Raw genomic sequence first — 19600 nt, 5'->3', positions numbered from 1 at the left:
AAGAAGGAGTTAGTAAGACCTGGAGAGGACAAGAGTGCCACAAGGACCAAATATATTTCAGCACAGGGGTCTTTTCTGAGACTGATTCTCCAACCAAGAACTGTATATGGAGATAACCTAGAACCCCTGCACAGATGTAGCCCATGGCAGCTCAATATCCAAGTGGGTACCCTAGTAAGGGGAACAGCGTCTGTCTCTGAGATGAATCCAGTGGCAGGCTATTTGACTTCCCCCCCTCCAAGGGAGGAACAGACTTAGTAGGCCACAGAGGAGGATATTGTAGCCAGTCCTGATGAGACCTGATAAACTAGGGTCAGATGGAAGGGGAGGAGGACCTCCCCTATTGGTGGACTTAGAGAGGGGCAGGGAGGAGATGAGGGAGGGAGGGTGGATTGGGAGGGAATGAGGGAGGGGCTACAGCTGGGACACAAAGTAAATAAACTGTAATTAATATAAAAAATAAAAATTAAAAAAATAAAAATAAAAAGGGTATAAATCATAAATGGACAAATACTGTACATTGATACGACACCAAAACCATCCATTAGAAAATAAAAACATAGCTTTATATTAAATTTATAAAACCCTACAGGAAGAATTTAAAAATCAGTTAAAACTCAGACATGAAACAGAAAGTAGAAAGTTAATTCTTAGTATTGTCGAGGAGTGATGAAGGGAGTTAGCAGGCAGTGAATAGGAAAGTCCAGTGTTTTGAGAAGAAAGAGTCGTGTAGAAATCCGATTTGTGTGAAGGATTCCTCTGAACTCTTTTCGTACCGGGGAACATTACATGGAAGTAAAAGAAATCAGTGTGACTACAAAGGGCATGGCGTGGCATTACACTTCTTAACTGAGGTAAATAGCACAGTCCATCAGCTCTGTCCCTCTGGAGACTCTGATTACTATAGGGGTGATGTGAAAGAGTGGCCAGTAGGTTCTAGGTTACAGCCTGATACAATCTGGAAGTGCTGGTGTGCCTCTGCAAAGCAGGGTGGCTATAGAGAACAGCACTGTATTGTGAGTTTATTTTATTTTGTTTGTTGTGATAGTGTCTCACGTATGTCATTCTGGCCTCAGATTTGCTTATGTAGCTGAGGGTGGCCTTGAGCTCTTGATTTTTAATGCCTCTACCTTCCAAATGATGGAATTACAGGTATGTACCGCCATTCCAGTCCAAGTCCATGTGTTTTTAAAAGCTAAAAATAATTTGAATGTTTTTGCCATGGTGAAATATGTTTAACCTAATTTAAATAGATGGTATATATATATATCTATATTGAAACATATACCCCAATAATATGTATACTTTATATTTTATGTTTTTAAATTCAGAAGCCATCTCTCAGCTCCTCAAAAGCAGAGTTTGTGGGTGTGGCCAACCCATGTTTGGTGGAACGGAACACAGGGCCTGTGTGGGTCTGTACCAGGCCCTCTGTGTATATGTGATGGCTGGTAGCTTGCTGGCTTTTGTTTGTTTGTTTGTTTGTTTGTTTGTTTTTAGACTCCTAATAGTGGGAGCGGGTATATCTCTCACTCTTTCGCCTGCTCTTGGGACTCTTGTTTTCCTGTTGGGTTGCCTAGTCCATCCTCTAGATGAGGGCTTTCACCTTGTCTTATTGTGTCTTGTTTTTTCCTATATGGGCTGATGACTCTTGGAGACCTGCTCTTTTCTGAAGAGGAAACAGAAGGGGAATGGATCTGGGGCTGAGGGGGAAGTGCAAGGAGCTGGGATGAGTGGAGGGATGGGGGAACTATTGCTGGAATGTAAAAACTAAGATAACATTTTGAAAAAGTAAAATACAAAGCTAATTTGTCATCACAACAAAATTATTTTAAAAGCAACAGAAACAAGCTTAAATTAAGATGAATGGCCAGGGGTGGTGTCACACGCCTGTAATCCCAGCACTTGGGAGGTGCAGGCAGGCAAATCTCTTTGTAGAGTCTAGGACAGTGAGCGAAGGCTACACAGAGGAACCCTGTCTTGAAAAAAAAAAAAAGGAATTCACTTCCTCTCTACAAACACATGTCTCTACACAAGAACAACTATGACACTGAGAACAGTTTTTTAAGTATTTACCATAAGTATTCACGTAGTGTGTAATGTGTATTATGTATGTAAATGTCATGACATAGATGAATAGAATTCTAGAACAGTTGTGCTTCATGATTGTCAGAGTGGACAGAGAGGTCTCGGAAGTAGGTAAGTGGCCGTGGTGGGGTCCACTTGCAGGAGGGCGAGAGTACATAGAGATTTTGGACTTTCTTGGCCGTGCTGTTCTCCCGTGTGGTAACTGCAGACACCTGCAGTTCTGTGAGTTCAAAGACCTTGCAGGGAACTTAAAAAGGAGGTAAGAGACTCACGTTTCTCTGGCTGACAGATCAGGTTGCAGTGCTTCATGTAAAGTGTTACTAGTGCCATGAACACGGACAGAGAAGGAAGCAGGACCACAGGCGCCCCGGCCTCCAAGAGCTGGACGCATGAGATTCCCAGAAAGACAACAGCTGTGTTCAGGTTCATGGACCAGGATGCCCTGGGGTACACAGAGAGACACAAGAGAAATCCCGGTGTGGGTCTTATTTCACTCACAGGCTAAGAACAGGCACCAGGAATCCTCTCCCGCTTCCCTCAGCATTTCCTCTTGCTTGGCCTAGGAGCACCACCCTATTTCCTTGTCCTTCTTTCTGCTTAGCTCAGGTGCAGTGAGAGTGGAGTTTTTGTTTTCCCACCTTAACAGATCAACACACATTTGTCAGGAATCTTACGGGATAAAGGTCAGGCTAAGCATGTCCAGCATTTTCTTGAGCAGCAACTGAAGGAGGTAAACTCAAGGACTGTACCTAGCCAGGCATCTATCCCTCTATCCCTCTTGAGCCTGAAAAATGCCTATCATTCAAGAACAAAATATCTCTAAGTACAGAGAAACACAGAAACTTCAGGATTACCCTGTTTAAACCCAGGATAGGCATTAAGTCAAAGAAATGAATGAGGTTTGAAGAAAACCTCCCTTCCTAACGGCCAGCATCAAGAAAAGCCTCCTACCCTGGAGTTTAGTTTGCAAATTATTTCTGGGGAATATAGTCTCACCTCCCAACTGTTCACTGGATCTGCATTTAGCATCAGACCCTACTGGATTGGAATTCAACGGCATAATCCTACCATGTCAAGTTAAAAATCTGTTGTTGAGATACAATACAATACATTACAATACAATACAATGCAATGCAATACAATGCAATACAATACAATTTACTCTTTTAAGTGCCTATGCCCCCCCCATGAAGTTTTGTGAGGTATATTTCAGTTGTGCAAACTTTAATAGAATTACACGTTCATACACTTGCTCTGATAGAAAAAGTTTAAAGTATTTACATGACTAAATTCCCCTATGATTAACTCAAAAGCAACCAATTAGGGACTCCAGTTAACTCTGCAGACTCCTCCCCTTCACTCGGGTGCAGCGTTAGGGATCTGTCCCCTGTCTTCTTTGTGAAAGTTCCTGTACTCTGGGACATGTGTCTTTGCAGAACTGTGATCCACTGGAGTTCCTCATGGCAAGCCTACCACAACATCCAACTAATCCTTCCTCTCCCTCCCTCTCTCCCTCCCTCCTCCCTTTCCCTTCCCTCTTCTCTGCCTTTTCCATACCTCCTCTTCTGCCCTTCTTTTCTCAATGCCTCTCTCTTCCTTTACTTTCCCTCCCCATTCCCTATTCCCACTGGTTCCTCTTTTTACATCCCCCCCATCCATTCCCCTGTCTCCCTTTCCCTTGTGAGGCCCCTCTCTATCTCCTCACATCTTCCTTCCCTTTATCTTTCATTTCCAACCACACCCCATCGAACTCTCATCCACTCACCGTCCCCCTGTACCACCGTTTAGTGCTCCATGTATCCTCTTTTCACCTCCACCAACTCTTCCTGTACTCCATCCGTCCTTATTCTCTTCAGCTGCCCCTAATCCACAGCTGCTCTACCCTCATGTGTCTCATCCACTCCCAGCACACCTCCATTCATACCCATCTCTCGCCATTCATCGATGTCCACCGTCCATCACCGTCTCCCCACCACCCTCACCCACTATCCACCAGCAACCACTCCCATCCGCCTCCCATCAGTTTCTGTACTTACGGTAATTTGCTTCTCCCAAACCTCAGATCTGCTTCCTCAGATCCGCCTTACTCATTGCCACGTCCTTCTTGCTTCTCTGTCCACCCCTGTCCAACTGCTAACTGACCCCCCATTTACCCTCCCCACTCTTTTCTCACCATCTTATCTAAAGCCCCAGTGTGCCCTCATCTACACTCTGTCAACTTCTCATCCAACCGCTGTTGCTACGGCTCCTTGCACTGTCTGCCACTCACCGCTCCAATACTTTCCCATCTGTTTCTCCATCCACCTCCATTCACATGCTGTTCACTCCCCATCTACCTCCATCCCCTCTCTACCTCTTCCCATCCACTATTCCCCCACTCTGTCCCATCAGGCCATTCCTTCTTACTACCAAGCAGGGTCCATTAGATAAACATTTTTTGTTTATTCATCCATTTCTTTATTGACAGACATTTTTCCTAGCTCACAGCTAGTACAAACATTGATGCTGAAGTATTTGTACAGATACAGACATTCACTTTCTATAGGTAAAAGCTGAGGAGTGAAATGGCTGAGGTTTACCATATATGTATATCTAATAGTATAATGGACAGCTTAGGCCTCATGTGGGTCCTCTAGTCAGGGAAGTGGGGACTCCATTAGTCACAGATTCACTAGGTTTTTTTTTTTATCCCCCTCCCCCAAGCAGGGCTACCTTGCCAGGCCACAGGGGAAGATACAAGGTGGGGTGGATAGGAAAGGGAGCCCCCCTTTTCCTCAGAAAAGGAGGGGAGGGAGGAGGGAAGAAGAGGGAGTGAAGAGGTATGGGGCTGCAGCAAGGATATAAAGTGAATAAAAAGAGAGCAAAAATAAAAAAGAAATTTACAAATGTGTTTTGAGACACTGTGGTATTTTACATTGTGACCACCTGTCTGGAAATGCTCTAATCACACGGTTAGCACTGAGGCTGGAAGATTTGCATCAGTGTCTCATTGTGGTTAATGATACCCACCTTCCTGTAATGAGTTTTGGCTTTCTTTATCTTCTTTGATAAAGCTTTCACACAAACATGTCTCCCACATGAATAGAAGGCTGGTGTTCAAAAGGTGGCTCAGTGGGTAGAGGGCTTGCTCTGCAGACATGAGGACCTGAGTGAGCTCAGGATCCAGAACACCTGTAAAAGCCAGGTAAGCAATCCCTGTAATCCCAGGACTGGGAGGCAAAACTGCAGATCCTGGTGTGGGGTGTGTGGTGTGGTGTGTATGTGTGTGTGTGTGTGTGTGTGTGTGAGAGAGAGAGAGAGAGAGAGAGAGAAAGAGAGAGAGAGAGAGGACTGGCCAGCTGATCTAGCCAACTGGTTAAACTAATGCCAGGTTCAGTGATAGGCCTTGCCTCAAAAGTAATGTGGAGAATGATAGAGGAAGGCATCCAATGTTGACTTTCCACACACACACACACACACACACACACACACACACACACATTTAAAAGGCTTTTTTTTCTTAATACTGAATTTAAAATCGTTTTATGTCTGTAAAGGAGTTCTTTATCAGTTATGCAGTTTTACAAATGTTTCTTTCAGCCTGGGACATGTCTTTTAATTGTCTTAACAAGGTCTTGTTGGCCTCCACATACCAGGTTTATTTTCTTTTACAGCTCACACTTTCAGTGTGGTTTCTAAGAATTCCTTGCCAAACACAAGCTCACCAAAATTCTTCTCCCACATTTTTTTTTTCGGGGAACAAATCTGAGACTTGGAGAACCGAGGTGACTAATCTGGTTTGATCCAGGTATGTCGCAGGCCCAGGAACCAAAGCCATTTGTCACTGGGCAGCCTGCAGCACGGACTGGGGCTCAGCAATCTTTTTGTTCCCCTTTCCTAAACTCTGTAGTTGTAAGTTTTATGACACTATTATTTCCTTATTCATCCAGGCTTTGACATTTGATCAACGTCTTTCATCTGTCATTAATTATAAATATTGTTCTTCCTCTATGAAATAGTGGTCAGATGACATGAGCTAAATTCTCATAATCATTCACACCTTACCTGCCCTTTTGTGCTCTGGAATTCAGTTTAATTTTAAAAACAGAGACCATACCTTTTAGACAAAGATTATTTTAAAGAGTTAGCTTTATGGTGCTAAGCAAGTGTTTCTGTTGCATTTTTCCTCCAGTCCTAACTTAGAGAACAAGAACTGTGACACGGATCTGAGAGAAAGGGGTGCATATTTGGAGATCAAATAGATACTGTAGGGTTTGTTTGGCCATGGTAAAGGGTTGGAGTTTTATTCTTAGATAACTAGGGGGTCCTTGGAAGGAAAGTGAACAATGTGTTGCTCAAATATGACTCCAAGAGAAAAGGAACTAAATGATTATAGTGATTACAGCTCTGGCACTGTAGAAAAGGCATGGCATGGAGTCACAGCCCTTGTGCTGGTCTGGACCACAAGTAAGAGAGAGCTGGCCAGGCAGGGGTGCCACAGAAGAGGGGTGAGGTAGTTGGTGTATGTGTAGAAAGGAGATATGCCATAGGCTGGCACTGTCTGAAACACACTCTCTCATTTTCATGCCTGTGACTTGTTATTTCCCTTGGCTTGTCCTGACTTACTTTCAAAGTTTTCACCAGGTCTCTTCTTCAGCTCGCTGAAATGCTCTATTTATTCTGGCCCCTGAACTTCCGAAACAAACAGCTAATTTTCACCCTTGTCAGTTCAGCTTCTCATATGTAGATTGTCACATTTCTCACAAACACTATCTTATTCTGCATCTCTACTTTTCTATCCTCATGGCCCCAGCACAGCACTAGACACACAATGAATGGAAAATACAGAACAAATTGACTAAAGATGTGACATAAGAAAAACATAGGCCATTAAAGACTCCTAATGATTGGCAAGGGAACGGTGGTTAAGAAATTGAGTTAATGTAACTCATGTACAAGAACTTGTCGTAATGCAGGTGAGGTTACCAAGGTAGAATTTTCTAGGACAATCAGGTAGAGTCCCTAGACTCAGCCTTGGGCTAAGCTTCCCTGCTGTGGCAAACTGTCCTATTGAACTGTGGCTGTAGCACCTGAGAGGTGAGAGCCAAAGCAATGCTCTGTTACTTTTTACTCTTTAGAATTGCTTCCCCTCTCAAGGATAAGCAACACTATTGAAAAGATACAAGAAGACTCTCAGTGACCCTTCAGTGTACCACAAGGTGATAAACACTGGGTCAAGAAAGATGAGAAAAGGATACCCCGGGATGTAAATCTTGGGAAAGCAGTGCCGGATTATCTGTGTACAGGAGGAGACTTCACATAAAGCACTAACTGCAGTTTAACAAATGCCATCTCACCTATTTGATTGTGTAGTTTTCTGAAAGAATTACTTAGCACAGACACACTCCATATTAGTCTTTGCTGTTCTATGGACAGGGTGAGCCACAGATAATTAAGGGTGGAATTATGTATGTATCATCTGCAATAAATAAATAAATAAAAGAAAAATCCACAGCCTGGGAGCTTACTATTAAGACTCCTTTCATCTCAGAGTTCACCGGTAAATTGAATGTATAAAACACCCCTCACACTGAAAGTCAGAGAGCAAAACACTAAAGCAAAACAAATGCAAGTGATTAAGGGAAATTGAAGGCGGCAGTAGGAGCACAATTCTTTAGTCTGCTTTTAAGTATGGGCATGAAACAAATAACTGGAATCATGCAGGCGATTTAAAAAACAACAACAAAAGACAGAACAAAACAAAACAACAACCACAACAAAATGTCATGACCCTCGGGAATTCTCATCACAAATCTCAGCTGTCGTTTTGGCATCTTTTTAAACATTTGCTGAAGTTATTTAGTGGTAACATGACAGTCACATCACTACTTTGCTATTTCTCAGGTGGACAAATTTATGTGGAATGATTTTTTTACAGAAATGATTAGATTATTTCCAATCGTGACTAGATATGAAGGAGGGAAGGCAAACTTTCTGGAGGTTTCCAGTCTTCCTAATGTGACTGGGCAACATAAGGACCCAAGAGAGAACATTTTATTCTGTCCTGAAAGATGTAAAGGTGCTGCAGCAGATTTGTGGCTGTTGAGTGGGGCAGAGGCATTTAAAAGGGCCACTGAAACACTGAAACATGACAAGGACGCTGACGTCACAGTGAGTGGCACTGTTCTAGAATAACTATGTGTCTATGGAAATATTCTAACAAGCGTGTATTTGGAGAGGCAAGGAACAAATAGAAACATTACAGTTCTTCTTTGTTACATGGATTTGTTTTCCCCAGCAGAGGTGCTGACAAATGATTATTAGTCTTGACGAGTCAACACCAAGGGTCAAGGTGAAGTCGTAGTTTTAATTGATTAACAGCAGCTTCCCCTCTTTCCCCAGATCTCTGATGCTGCTCTCTGTTCACGCTCCCCTTTTTCCTTGTTTCTACCTTCTTTTCCCAATAGTGAACACTCGTTTCCAGAATCTCTAATGTGTGATGTTTGGGGTCATGTTTGAGAATTACTGTCTTTAAGATATGGTGGAGGATTGCAAGTGTACCTCAGAATCACCTCACGCTTGATATGTAGCCAAGACAGTGCTTGGTCTCCTGATCATTCTTTCTCCTCCTTTCTACATATATTATATATAATAGATATAATACACTGATATGTAACTCATTTGTAATAATTCACTTGTAAATAATCATTTTCTCTGCCACAAAATGTACAGAGTTCCCCAAAGCAATATAGATAAAACTTGCTTTTTGGTTTTGATTTATTGGTTCCTTTGAGACAAGATCTCTCTATGCCCAAGGTGGTCTCTAACATGTCATGTAGCTAAAGAATGCCTCAACACCTGGACATCTACTTCACAAGCATCCTACCTGCTTTTTGTAGAATATTAAAGTCAAGTCACACTATTGGAGAACAATGGTTTTCAACCCTATTCTGTCAGCTTGAAAATACAGAAAACAATTTCCCTTCCTTGTGTCCTAGGTCAAACCAATGTCACCAAGACCCCTGAGGTCCAGGAATTGGTATATTTTAGAAGAATGCTTCCAAGGCTTTTGTGTGCATCTAGAGTTGAAATTCTTTGTTTTCAGGGTTCAGCTTCTGAATTAGATGGTGGAATAAATATCTTTTAACTCTAGTGCTTCCCTAAAATAAAGATTCTACATGTGAGTACATGTTCAACTCAGAGCATTTTCTATCTGGAACAGGCATCATAGAAGCCAATTTAAGTACACATACCTAAAATCTGGGGGGTGGAATAAATTCATCTTTGTCCCTACTAAGAACCTAGTCAATGATTTACTTGGGACTTCAATTCTGCCCAATTCACTGTAGGGATACCTGAGCAGCACGCTGTGAAATAGAGATAGAATGTAAATTATCAGGTAAAGCAAGTAGAAAAAATGTGAGGAGCAATTTGAAGCTGATGGCGGCAGGCTTTAAAATTATGGCCATGAAGATATTTAATTTTCCACCATCTTTTGGCTTCTAGAAAAGAATCTGCTCAGGTGCACTCATTTTCATTATCTCCAGTGTGGCGGCTCATAACTGCACGCCTAAGAACCTGGAAATCCCTGAAAGAGATGGGTTCCGATCTGGGTACGTACACCAGGATGTTGGCAGAGCTCGATTTCAGAGAGCTTTCGCTTTACACTTCCCGTGAGGTACACAGTAGCGGAAGACGCTGTTCCAGATGGCACTGTTGGCTAGGAACGGGTTTCTCCACTCCATTTGGCAACCTTACTCAGAATCGATGTTTGCAGTTCCTAAAACTTGCAGTCTATACTGCTTCACAGGATTGCTGGGAAGCTTTGGGTGGTATAGAGGCAACGACACCTCTCATTAAAGGTCTCACAGCTATGAACATCTGACATCTGTGCCGAAAGCAGGACTTAATGCAGACTTGAGTTGTGAGAGATTTAAGGGGTGTGTTGTCGTTTGAAAAGTGCTGCTGAAATCAGTAACATTTCCCGTGCTTGCAACTTCTAGGATTTTCTTTCTCTTTTGTGGCGCTGGTAATTGGACCTGGAGCTTTCTGAACGCCGGGCAACCATTCTGTCGGTGAACTATGACCTCAGCCCATTAGGGGATTTTTTTTTGGACTTTGAGAAAACAGTTGAGTTAGCAGACAGCCCATTTTAAAGATGGCTGCCTGTTAAACGGGGTTTCTTTCCTCGCAAAAAGGTAAGGATTTTTATCTGTAACTTGCTCAATGTTCAAGAATAATAGCAGCCGTTATAATTCAAACGCCAGTGGTCTGTTAGGATACCCTGTGCTTAAGCAACAGCACATCCCTCTGCGGTACTCCCACACTGTGACTGGGAACCCCAAATCTCTGCGATCTTGCTGGAAGTCACAGCCCTCCCAAGGCTGACCAGTACAGGATTGTACCAGTGTAGTCCCGGTCCATCTTGCCACCAACTTACTCAGAATGTTCTAGAACAGATTTTTCATTCATGTCAATTTTTTTTTTTTTGTACAAACTTTACTAAGTAAATGCTGATAAATTTGTTCTGTGGTTTAGTGTTTATACCAAGAAAGCAAGCAAACCTGAACAATGCAATCCAGCCTAAAGTGAGCCTAACACCCAGTGTTTAATCACATCTAACAATAACATTGTGGGTCATCTGCTTTTCCAGACACTCGTATCTTCAGGTTTCAAACACACCACGTGATTATTCTCATTGGAGATTTTTAATGAAATTAGAAAATAATAAGAAGTACTTGCTAAATAGGTTGTTCCTGAATCTGTCCTGGCTCCTCCCAGCTCCCCAAATTCGTTGTGTCTCATTCTCTGTCCTCCTACCCAAATCCCCAAAGCACAAACCCACTGGGAGTCCCCTCTGGTTCCCAAAGGAAGTCATTCATTCATATAATGTCCCTTTTGTAACCAACACCGAGAAATGTCATTTTGATTAAATACAACTCCGAATGACTAAAACCACAGTACAATAAAGTCTCTGGAGCTATCTTTCAGAACAACTGATTGCTCTCCAGTCTTAATCCTCCAGAGCCTTATTTAATCAAAATGATGTTGCTAATTAAGGATTAAAACCTCCGAGTAGAATGAAAAAGGATTTCTTTCTCCTTTGGGCAGGTCAAGGAGGCAGAATTTGCTATGAGGAAGCTAGCATCCCATCTCCCTTTGATAAACTGCATCCTTCCCTGACATTAAGACTTAATCCAAAATAGGCTTGAGTGTTTTGTAATATTAATATGAGAGAGGAGAAAGAGAGAGAGGAAGGCTGAGGAGGAAGAAGAATTCACTAGGATAGCTGCATACACATAGATAACATTGACTCTAGACATTTTCTTTAATGCAGTTTTTTTAAATGTATGTGAGTGCTTTGCCTCCATGTATGCATTCAAACCATGTTCCTGCCTGGTTCCTCCCTAGTCCTGAAGAGGATGTCAGATGCCCTGAACTGGAGTTGTAGATGTTTTTCGCCATATGTGGGAGCCAGTAATGACTGAACCTCGGTCCTCAGCAATAGCAGCAAGTATTTTTAATCCACTGAGCCATCTCTCCAGCCCCTCATTTGATGGTTTTAAGATTAAGTTTTTTTCAAAATTTTTGTCTGGTCACAAAAATGCTATATGCCTTGATTTATGCACAGATAACAGTGATGGAGAGCTAGCAATTCTCATTAATGCTGGGAGCCTACTTAAACACATGCAAACACATACGCACAAACATACACACACATTTACGTATGTAAACACACACACACATGCAAGTACAAACACACACATCATACACACAGACATGCTTTTATAGCTCCCTAGTTTGTGGTGAGTCCTTGGTGGGCTGAGCCACTGATACAGAGACTATGGTGAGATAGTACCTTAAGGCTTTGGCTAGAACCAAATGATCAAACAGAGCTGCTCACCAGCTCTTTGCCAAGAAGCAAGAAGAACAATAGGAAAGGACCAGGATTCTATTATCTTCTTCAAAACCCTAACTTTTTTTTAAATGATGCTGTATTCTGTAAATGTTCTCCAACCTCTTTATAGCATCATAGGTCAGGGACCAAACCTTCAATACATGGGCCTTTGGGGAGGCATTTTAGATCTAAATGGCACTTTACAAAGCACTAACTAATCTATACTCTAGGTGAAAGGGGTAAAAATGACTATCATGTAGATCTTAATGGTGGCTCATAGCTGTTTTATACCCACTAATTGGTAGTGAGACCCCAAGAGAAGTTCCATACTAAAGCTATGAACAATGAGCCTTCCTTAACTTCCAAATGACAACTGTTTTCTTGAATTTCTGTTTCACAATATACACACTAGTTCCTTTAAACACATACAGCCCAGGGAAGAGGGCTCAGTAGGTAAAGCCCTTGCTGTGCTATCATGAGGACCTGAGTTCAATCCCCAGCACCCACGTAAAAAGCCAGGTGTGGCAATGCACACTTGTCTTCCCAGCTCCAGGAAGACAGAGACTGGTAGGTCCCCGGAACTCACTGACCATCCAAATTTGGATATTTGGAAAGCTCCTGAGGTCAATGAGAGACCCTTTCTCAAAAAACTTGGTAGCTCCCGAGGAACGACACCAGAGATGAACCTCTGGCCCCTGGAGGAGCACATGTATGCACACGCCTGCACATACACACACCTGCCTGCATGTCCCTCCTTATCCCCAGGCCACCCAGCAAGGCATCAGAAAAAGATATTTTGGTTTTCGTGAAATTTGAACACCTCAGGTGTTGGAGTGATGTGGATGAGAAAGAAGGATCCTGGCAGATATCCAACAGGTTCTGAAACACTTTTTTTTTAAATTGTCATCTCCTCTTTACACTGGCCTGTGAACTCACCAGCCTGGGAAGGGCTCATCTGTTACAATGTTGACATAACTACCACAGCTACTGTGTTGTTGTTTTATTTTTGCCTGTTTGTTTTGTTTTCTGAGCACCTGCCGCTATGCACTGAGCTCTCTCTGTCTTCAGTAGTCATATCTGAGGAAGTACTCACGCTATCTGCAGACACGAATAAACTAGAGGGAAAATGGCTTGATGAAGGTTAGGCGCTTGTGGTAAGGACACATGAGACCTCCACCGGGCCTGTTTGGCCAGAGGCCATACTCTTTTCATTGTGACAAACCACTGAACATCTTCTTAGCTGGAGGACAAATTAGTCGGTTTTTCTTGAAAAGTTGCTTATTCTGCTTTATATCTGATCATGATTTTTTTTAATCTTATACTTATGAGTTTGTGTGTGTGTGTGTGTGTGTGTGTGTGTGTGTGAGTGTGTGTGTCTATACCTGTATGTGCTCATACATGTGTGGACCGGCAGAGGCCAGCAGAGGGCAATGGATCTCCTGGAGCTAGAGTTCCAGGCAGCTGTGAACCACTCAACTTGGAATCTAGGAACTAAACTGCAGTCTTCTGAAAGAACAGCTAGTGTTCTAAACTTCTGAGCCGTGTCTCCAACCTTGACCATGATTATTGACTGGCCCATTGTCACTTACTGTCACCTGGCCTAACTAATGACAAAGGCCAGACCATGGGAGAACCTGTTAAATAAGTAAAGAATGCTGTAACTGTGTTCTGTTTCCTAACAGGGCCACTTACCAGTCAAAAAAGGACATCAGCTTTGTTGATTCCTGCTCCTGAAGGCCGCCTGCCTCCCATGGACAAATGACGGCTCTTATTCCTCCTGTGCCCAGGCAGAGGGTCAACAGTGCGGTGTGAAACAGCCCAGTCCGCTCCTCCACCGGTGTGTTGCTGATCACGGGGTAAGCGTCTCCATAGAAATCCTCCAAGGGAAAAGCAAGCACAGAGAGCAAAGCAGTGCCTGTCGGTGGAGAGAAAAGGAGAAGGCACATAGCACAGACGTGCAGACTCCCTGGAGCAGGTCATAAACAAACGCCAGCTTCTGGAAGGTTCTTGGTTTGTATGAGTGTCTAGCATACTTATGCTGATCCCTGCGATTCCAGAGAGGGCTCAGAGGCAAAGAGCCTGCACTGCTCTTGTGAGAGGACCCCAGTTCAGTCCTGCGGTGCGGATGTTGGATGCCCTCTTTTGGCCTTTGGGGCTTTACTCCCATGCACATACCCCACACTCCCACACACCTAATTGAAAATTAAATAAAAAATTATAAAACTTATAAATTTTGATTCATTTATAATTGACTCATATATAAAGAAATTATATTAGAATTATCTTTAATGTATGTTTTAACTAATTCTAGGTTCTGTTTTTCCTCCTTCCAGCTTAAAACCATCTTTTCTCTAAGAATGTATAAGCAAATGATGTTAATTTTTAACATAATAATTCAGAATCATATCACGTGAAAAATTTAAGACATTCCCTGTGGCAGAACATGCTTGTATTCCTAGCTTTGGGGAGGGACAGGTGGAAAGTTCAAGAGTTTAAGGTTGTCCTTTGGCCATATATGTCCTTGCTCTCTGATTTCTCACACAGTTTCGCGAGTCTTCCTGGCACATGCAGAGAGGTGAGAGACCTCAGGGACAGGGGTGTTTCCTGGGTCTTGCAGACCAGTCATTAAGAGGTAGGGTACAGAATGACATGGGCAGCTTGAACCCCCATCCCACTTTTACCTTGGGGTCCTTGATGACTCTACTCATCAAGTGGAAATTACTGTGCAGCCCTGTCATTTGCTAAGTCGCCTGCCTATTCCTTGCCAAGCATTTTTCTTATGCTCCATTGCTTCCCCTTGAAACTAACTTTGGGCTGTCAGTTGGTAGGACCCCCTTCTGTCCTGCCCTGCCCTCTCCTCCCTTCCTTCTTTCCTCCCTCCCTTGTGGAGGATGTCTAGATAAGCCTTGCGGAGGCCCATAGGGAATGGTGTGTGAAGTGTTGGCCACTCCTATGGTTCCTTGAAAGGTCCTGATCCACTATACACAGTGTTGATCTTCTAGGGACTCCTAACACACTAGTGGAGTCTCAAAATGGATCTGAGGCTAGGGCAGTGACTGCTTCCCCTTCTTTATGGAAGTCTCCTAGGGTGATGTTCCCCCCTGCCCCCCACATTCCCCACATGTCCTTATAGTTGCAACAACCTGATTGATTGTTGCTGGTGCTTGAGGCTAGCATGGGTGGTCTGACTGGCCTTTCAGTTGTTTAAAGGCCTTTACTCTGAACAATAAAGTCAGATCTGCACCTTGAATCTGGTCTCCAAGAACCTGATTCCTGAAATTCTGTGTGGGCTCCGTGGCCACTCACCCCCTTTCTCCAGTTCCTGATCCCCACACTCTCTCCCCCTTCCCATCCTCCTTCCCTCACTTCCTGTGGCACTAGGGCTGGACTGCAGACCCTCATATTTTAGGCATGCACTCTGTCACTGAACTATGTCCTAACTCTATTAATGTTGTGTCCATTCCATTACTTTTGTACTGTTCAATTACTCTGACATTACTGTTTTTGATATGACTTTTTATAAAGTGGTTATGGGTAGTTAGTTCCTCAACTCGACATTAAGTTCTACAGACATGGGAATTGGGTACAGAATTTAACATCTTCTGTGCTTGGTGGCTTTACCACGTAAAGGAAATACACAATTTGATTGTCATTCAGCAGTGGCCTGATTTACCTTGAGAATGGACCCTTTAAGTTATTGAGTTTTGAAGTTTTCTTTCAAGGTCAGCCAGATGTGAAACAACGTGTTTCTCTTTTCAATTTTCTTCCCCAGAAGTGTGATGTGAGGATCAGCAGTACCAAGAATTATCTAATAGCATGTTCAGTTAGTCCATGTACTCACCAGCTATTTAAGGACAATCTACTTCTAGATCATGTGATAACCCTCGTAAGTCACAAAGATGGCTTACTTCCACCATTTGGGAAAATGTCACAACACTGCCATGTCTTTAGATCAAGACTTCATTTCTATCTTCAGTAAAATTGAAGTGACAAAAATACAAATCTGCAATACATTTGATAAGAATTTCTCTTTTTGATGTGTGCTATTGTGCCCTGCATACATTGTCTGCTTGCATCTGTAAGCCCTGTGGAAACAAACACTGTCATATCTTTTGTGAAATCATGGGGAGCAATTCAGGAGTTGTAGGTATGTCAGGAAAGGTAGACATACAGAGGACAGTTGCATGGTAGAAGGGTATGTGCAATCAGGTAGGTTTCGCGCATGTATGTGTTCTGACACGTGTGTAAATGTGTGTGGAAGACAGGAGATCTTGGGAGTCTTATCTCTAAGAGCCTCCCACTTTGGATTTGGAAATGGGGTCTCTCAGCAACCTTGTGCTTGCCCAGGAGACTACTAATGTGTAGTGGGTTCCACTAGAGACAGGGATGGTCAGGAGACCCAGGAGGTTAATTCACATGTCAAGAGAAAGAGGAAATCTGGAAGATTCACCAAGTCCCGTGCTCAGGATCACCAAGGCAGCGAACAACTGTTGGGGGAGGAGGCTGACCACCAGAGATGCAGAGGAGGGGGTCTCTGCCCCTGAAGCTGTGTGAAAGACACGTAAAGTACTCTAGTAATGTGGATTTCAAGACACCACAAAGTAGGCATTGTGGTGGTGGTGGCGGCTCAACTCCTCTCCCACGTTCCTGTTGGTAACCCCAATGAAAACTAGCTGGTGAACCAAATTGAATTTTTATGGAGTTATTACCTTGGCTTGCCATAGGTTCTCTATCTGGGGTGAATAGATAGGGGTGTGTGTGTGTGTGTGTGTGTGTGTGTGTGTGTGTGTGTGTGTGTGTTACCTTTTCCTAGGAAAAGCCCCTTACAATAGCAGGCAGGCTGTCTTCGACTCCCAGTGTGGAGCTGAGATTGAGTACCACCATATCACGTATGTGGACACTGGTTTTGGGAATGCAGTCAGGTTTTCTTGCTTGCATGGCAAGCGTGACTTACGAACTGAGCTGACTACCTCCGCAGCCCATGAACTCAAGCATATTTGGCAGCAGCATGGCTAAACACAGAGACACTAACCGTGAATGTGGGTCTTGACGAAACAGCAGGAGTTTTCAAAATCTCAGGTACAGAGTAAAAATTTGGGGAAGTTAACTCTTTCAGGCAGAGTGGAAAATGAATGGAAGAAGGAAAAGTAAAGATATAGCAAGGATTTCAATGTCATTGAAGGCGAGCATAGACCCTTCCAGAGGATTACATTTTATATAAATTATAAAGGTTCTTATAGGTTAAACTTGAAGCTTAATATTTAGATAATAGAAGCAATGTTAACACAACATGAAGCAGTATGAATTCATTCTTTTTCAGGAAGCCGTATTAGTAAAATGGTATGTGGGCTGGAATTGGACAGATTGCTGGTAGCCTAGTAGATAGGCCATGGTCAAGAAGTATCCTGAATTTTTAAAAATCTAAATTAATATTCCTCAGATAGAAGTCATAATTTGGCTAGAATCTCTAATATTTAGTATAACAGGTTGCAATACCATGGCAGTTGTGAGTGGAAAATTTAGGGCATGACTTAGAGTAAGAAAACGAAGCCAAGAGCAGTGCCACAGGCTTAGAACTCATCTTGGGAGGCTCAGGATGACTGTAATTTCAAGTCCTCATAGGGTTATACAATGTTTTCTAAGACAGTCTGAGAAAATTAGAAAGACCCTGTCTCAAAATAAAAAGATAGAAAGGGAGGAGGATATATCTCCATGGTGGAGGGCTTGCCTAGCATGTGTGAATCCTGGCTTCAATACTCAATATGACAAAGAGAGGAAGAGAGACAGACAGACAGACATAGAGAGACAGACAGACACATACAAAGAGATACACATAGAGAGAGGGGAAGACAGAGACATAGAGAGACAGAAGAAAACCAACAGAGCACATCGGGAGATAAGCTAGTTCTTTCTGATTGGAAAATTCCAAAGTTAAGACCTCCCCTTTTTGCCCTAGCATGGTGACTTATGCAGGAGTTCAGACTAGAAATAACAACATTAAACAGGAAGGTGACTGAAAAAAATGTAGTGCGGCATGCCGTCCAGTCACGGAGAATTCATCTTCCCCATCATGCCTTAGCTATCTCCTTATCAGAATGTTCCCTGACACACAGGAGCAGGGCTGGCTGCCACAGTAGCCTCCTCCAGGTCTTCTCTTCTCCTACTAACTTACCACTGACAGGGAGTTTCCCTCTCCCTACACTTGAAGGTCAAGGTCAGAAGGAATCCATTGTATTGCCTTTGCTTGCTTCTCACACCTCAGAACCACACTTTGCGTGGATGGCAAGAGACATTTTCCGAAGCTTGAAGGAATTTGTCACCCAGACTTGGTCTTTACTTCACAGAGTTTGAGTAGTCATGATCACAAGTCTAAGTCTCACTCGTATCAATTTCCTGAATGACGGTTTCCTCCTTTGTGAAACCCAGGGCTTGCAAGCATCTGCTCTCTGCCACGTCTTTCTCACCAGCCACAGCCAATTTCCACATTAACTGCCCTGCACACTATCAGCGGCAGCTCACTGCCTGCCCGTGTTCTTCAGCTCAGGACCTTGGAGGTCAACACAGGTCTTTCATCCCATTGATGCCTTTCTGAAATGGTTGCCAGGGTGTCATGTCTTGCACTTTACTCTTGCTTAAACCATCATGCTGAGACTTGCTGGCTATGTGTGCTGTTTGAGGTAAACCGTTTCACAGCTGTTATTTCCATCCTGTCTTTGGCAGCTGCTTGTCTAGGAAGAATGACTAAATGATTCAGTGTAAAGTTGTGGACCAAAGCCAGGAAGACAGGCCGGTGGGTACAAATAGTACCCATGCAACCTGCCAATCCTGAAGCCATGTAAACTGCTGGATGTAATAGCACCCATCTTTAATCCCCGCACTCCTATGTTAAGATAGGAGCCAGAGGTAGAAAACTGGCTGGAAGTTCACAGGCCAGCTACTCTGGAATACATGTCTCTCTAGCAGAAACAAGAGATACTCTGCTTTAAACAAGGTGGAAGGTAAAAACAGGGGATCAAAGCAGATGCTGAGGCTCAGGACCAAACATTGGGCAGAGCACAGGGAGTCTTATGGAAGAAGAGAGGGGTGGGATTAGAGGGACATGGAGAAGACAGGATCCACACAAGGACACCAACAAAACTAAAAGATCTGAGCCCAGGGGGTTCTTCAGAGACTGATGCACCAATAGAGGACCATGCACGGAGAGGACCTAGACCCCCTGCTCAGATGTGGCAGACCGGCAGCTCAGTCTCCTTGTGGATCCCTGAGGGAGGGGATCAGGAGCTGCCTCTGTCATGAACTCAGTTGACTGCTCTCTGATCACTTGGCCCTGATGATTCAGCTTTGCCAGGCCACTGAGGAAGAGGATCCAGGCAGCCCTGATGAGACTTAACAAACTATGGGCAGATGGCAATGGGAGAACTCCCCCTTTCAGTGGACTAGGGGAAGGGGATGAGGGAGGGAGTGTGGGGGAGTTGAGGGAGGGGGCTTCAATTGGAATATATAATGAATAAATTGTGAAGGAAAAATAACAATTAAAAAAGGAAAAAACTATTCTCAAAAGTTGTCCTCTGACCTAAGTTCTGTGCAGACACACACACACACACACACACACACACACACACACACACACACACA

At 43.4% G+C, this 19600-nt stretch overlaps 1 protein-coding gene and 1 long non-coding RNA gene across 2 annotated transcripts in view; one reads left to right on the top strand and one right to left on the bottom strand.

The window, feature by feature from the left end:
• Nucleotides 1-19600, bottom strand: part of Slc15a5 (solute carrier family 15 member 5) — a 109702-nt gene that overhangs the window by 89056 nt on the left and 1046 nt on the right. Inside the window, exons 2-3 of the mRNA XM_055611171.1 lie at nucleotides 13658-13880; nucleotides 2361-2530 (exon numbers count right to left, since the gene is read on the bottom strand). Of these exons, the coding sequence (XP_055467146.1) occupies nucleotides 2361-2530; nucleotides 13658-13880 (393 nt within the window). The remainder of the gene's footprint in view (nucleotides 1-2360; nucleotides 2531-13657; nucleotides 13881-19600) is intronic.
• On the top strand, nucleotides 9463-11596 carry LOC129680230 (uncharacterized). Its single transcript, XR_008720659.1, has 3 exons — nucleotides 9463-9680; nucleotides 10071-10265; nucleotides 11479-11596. It is a non-coding gene; the product is annotated as an uncharacterized LOC129680230 (long non-coding RNA).

Source organism: Psammomys obesus, unplaced genomic scaffold, assembly GCF_907164565.1.
Source record: "Psammomys obesus unplaced genomic scaffold, mPsaObe1.curated_primary_1811, whole genome shotgun sequence".
In the NCBI taxonomy this organism is placed as follows: domain Eukaryota; kingdom Metazoa; phylum Chordata; class Mammalia; order Rodentia; family Muridae; genus Psammomys; species Psammomys obesus.
This window is presented reverse-complemented; position numbering and strand designations above follow the sequence as displayed.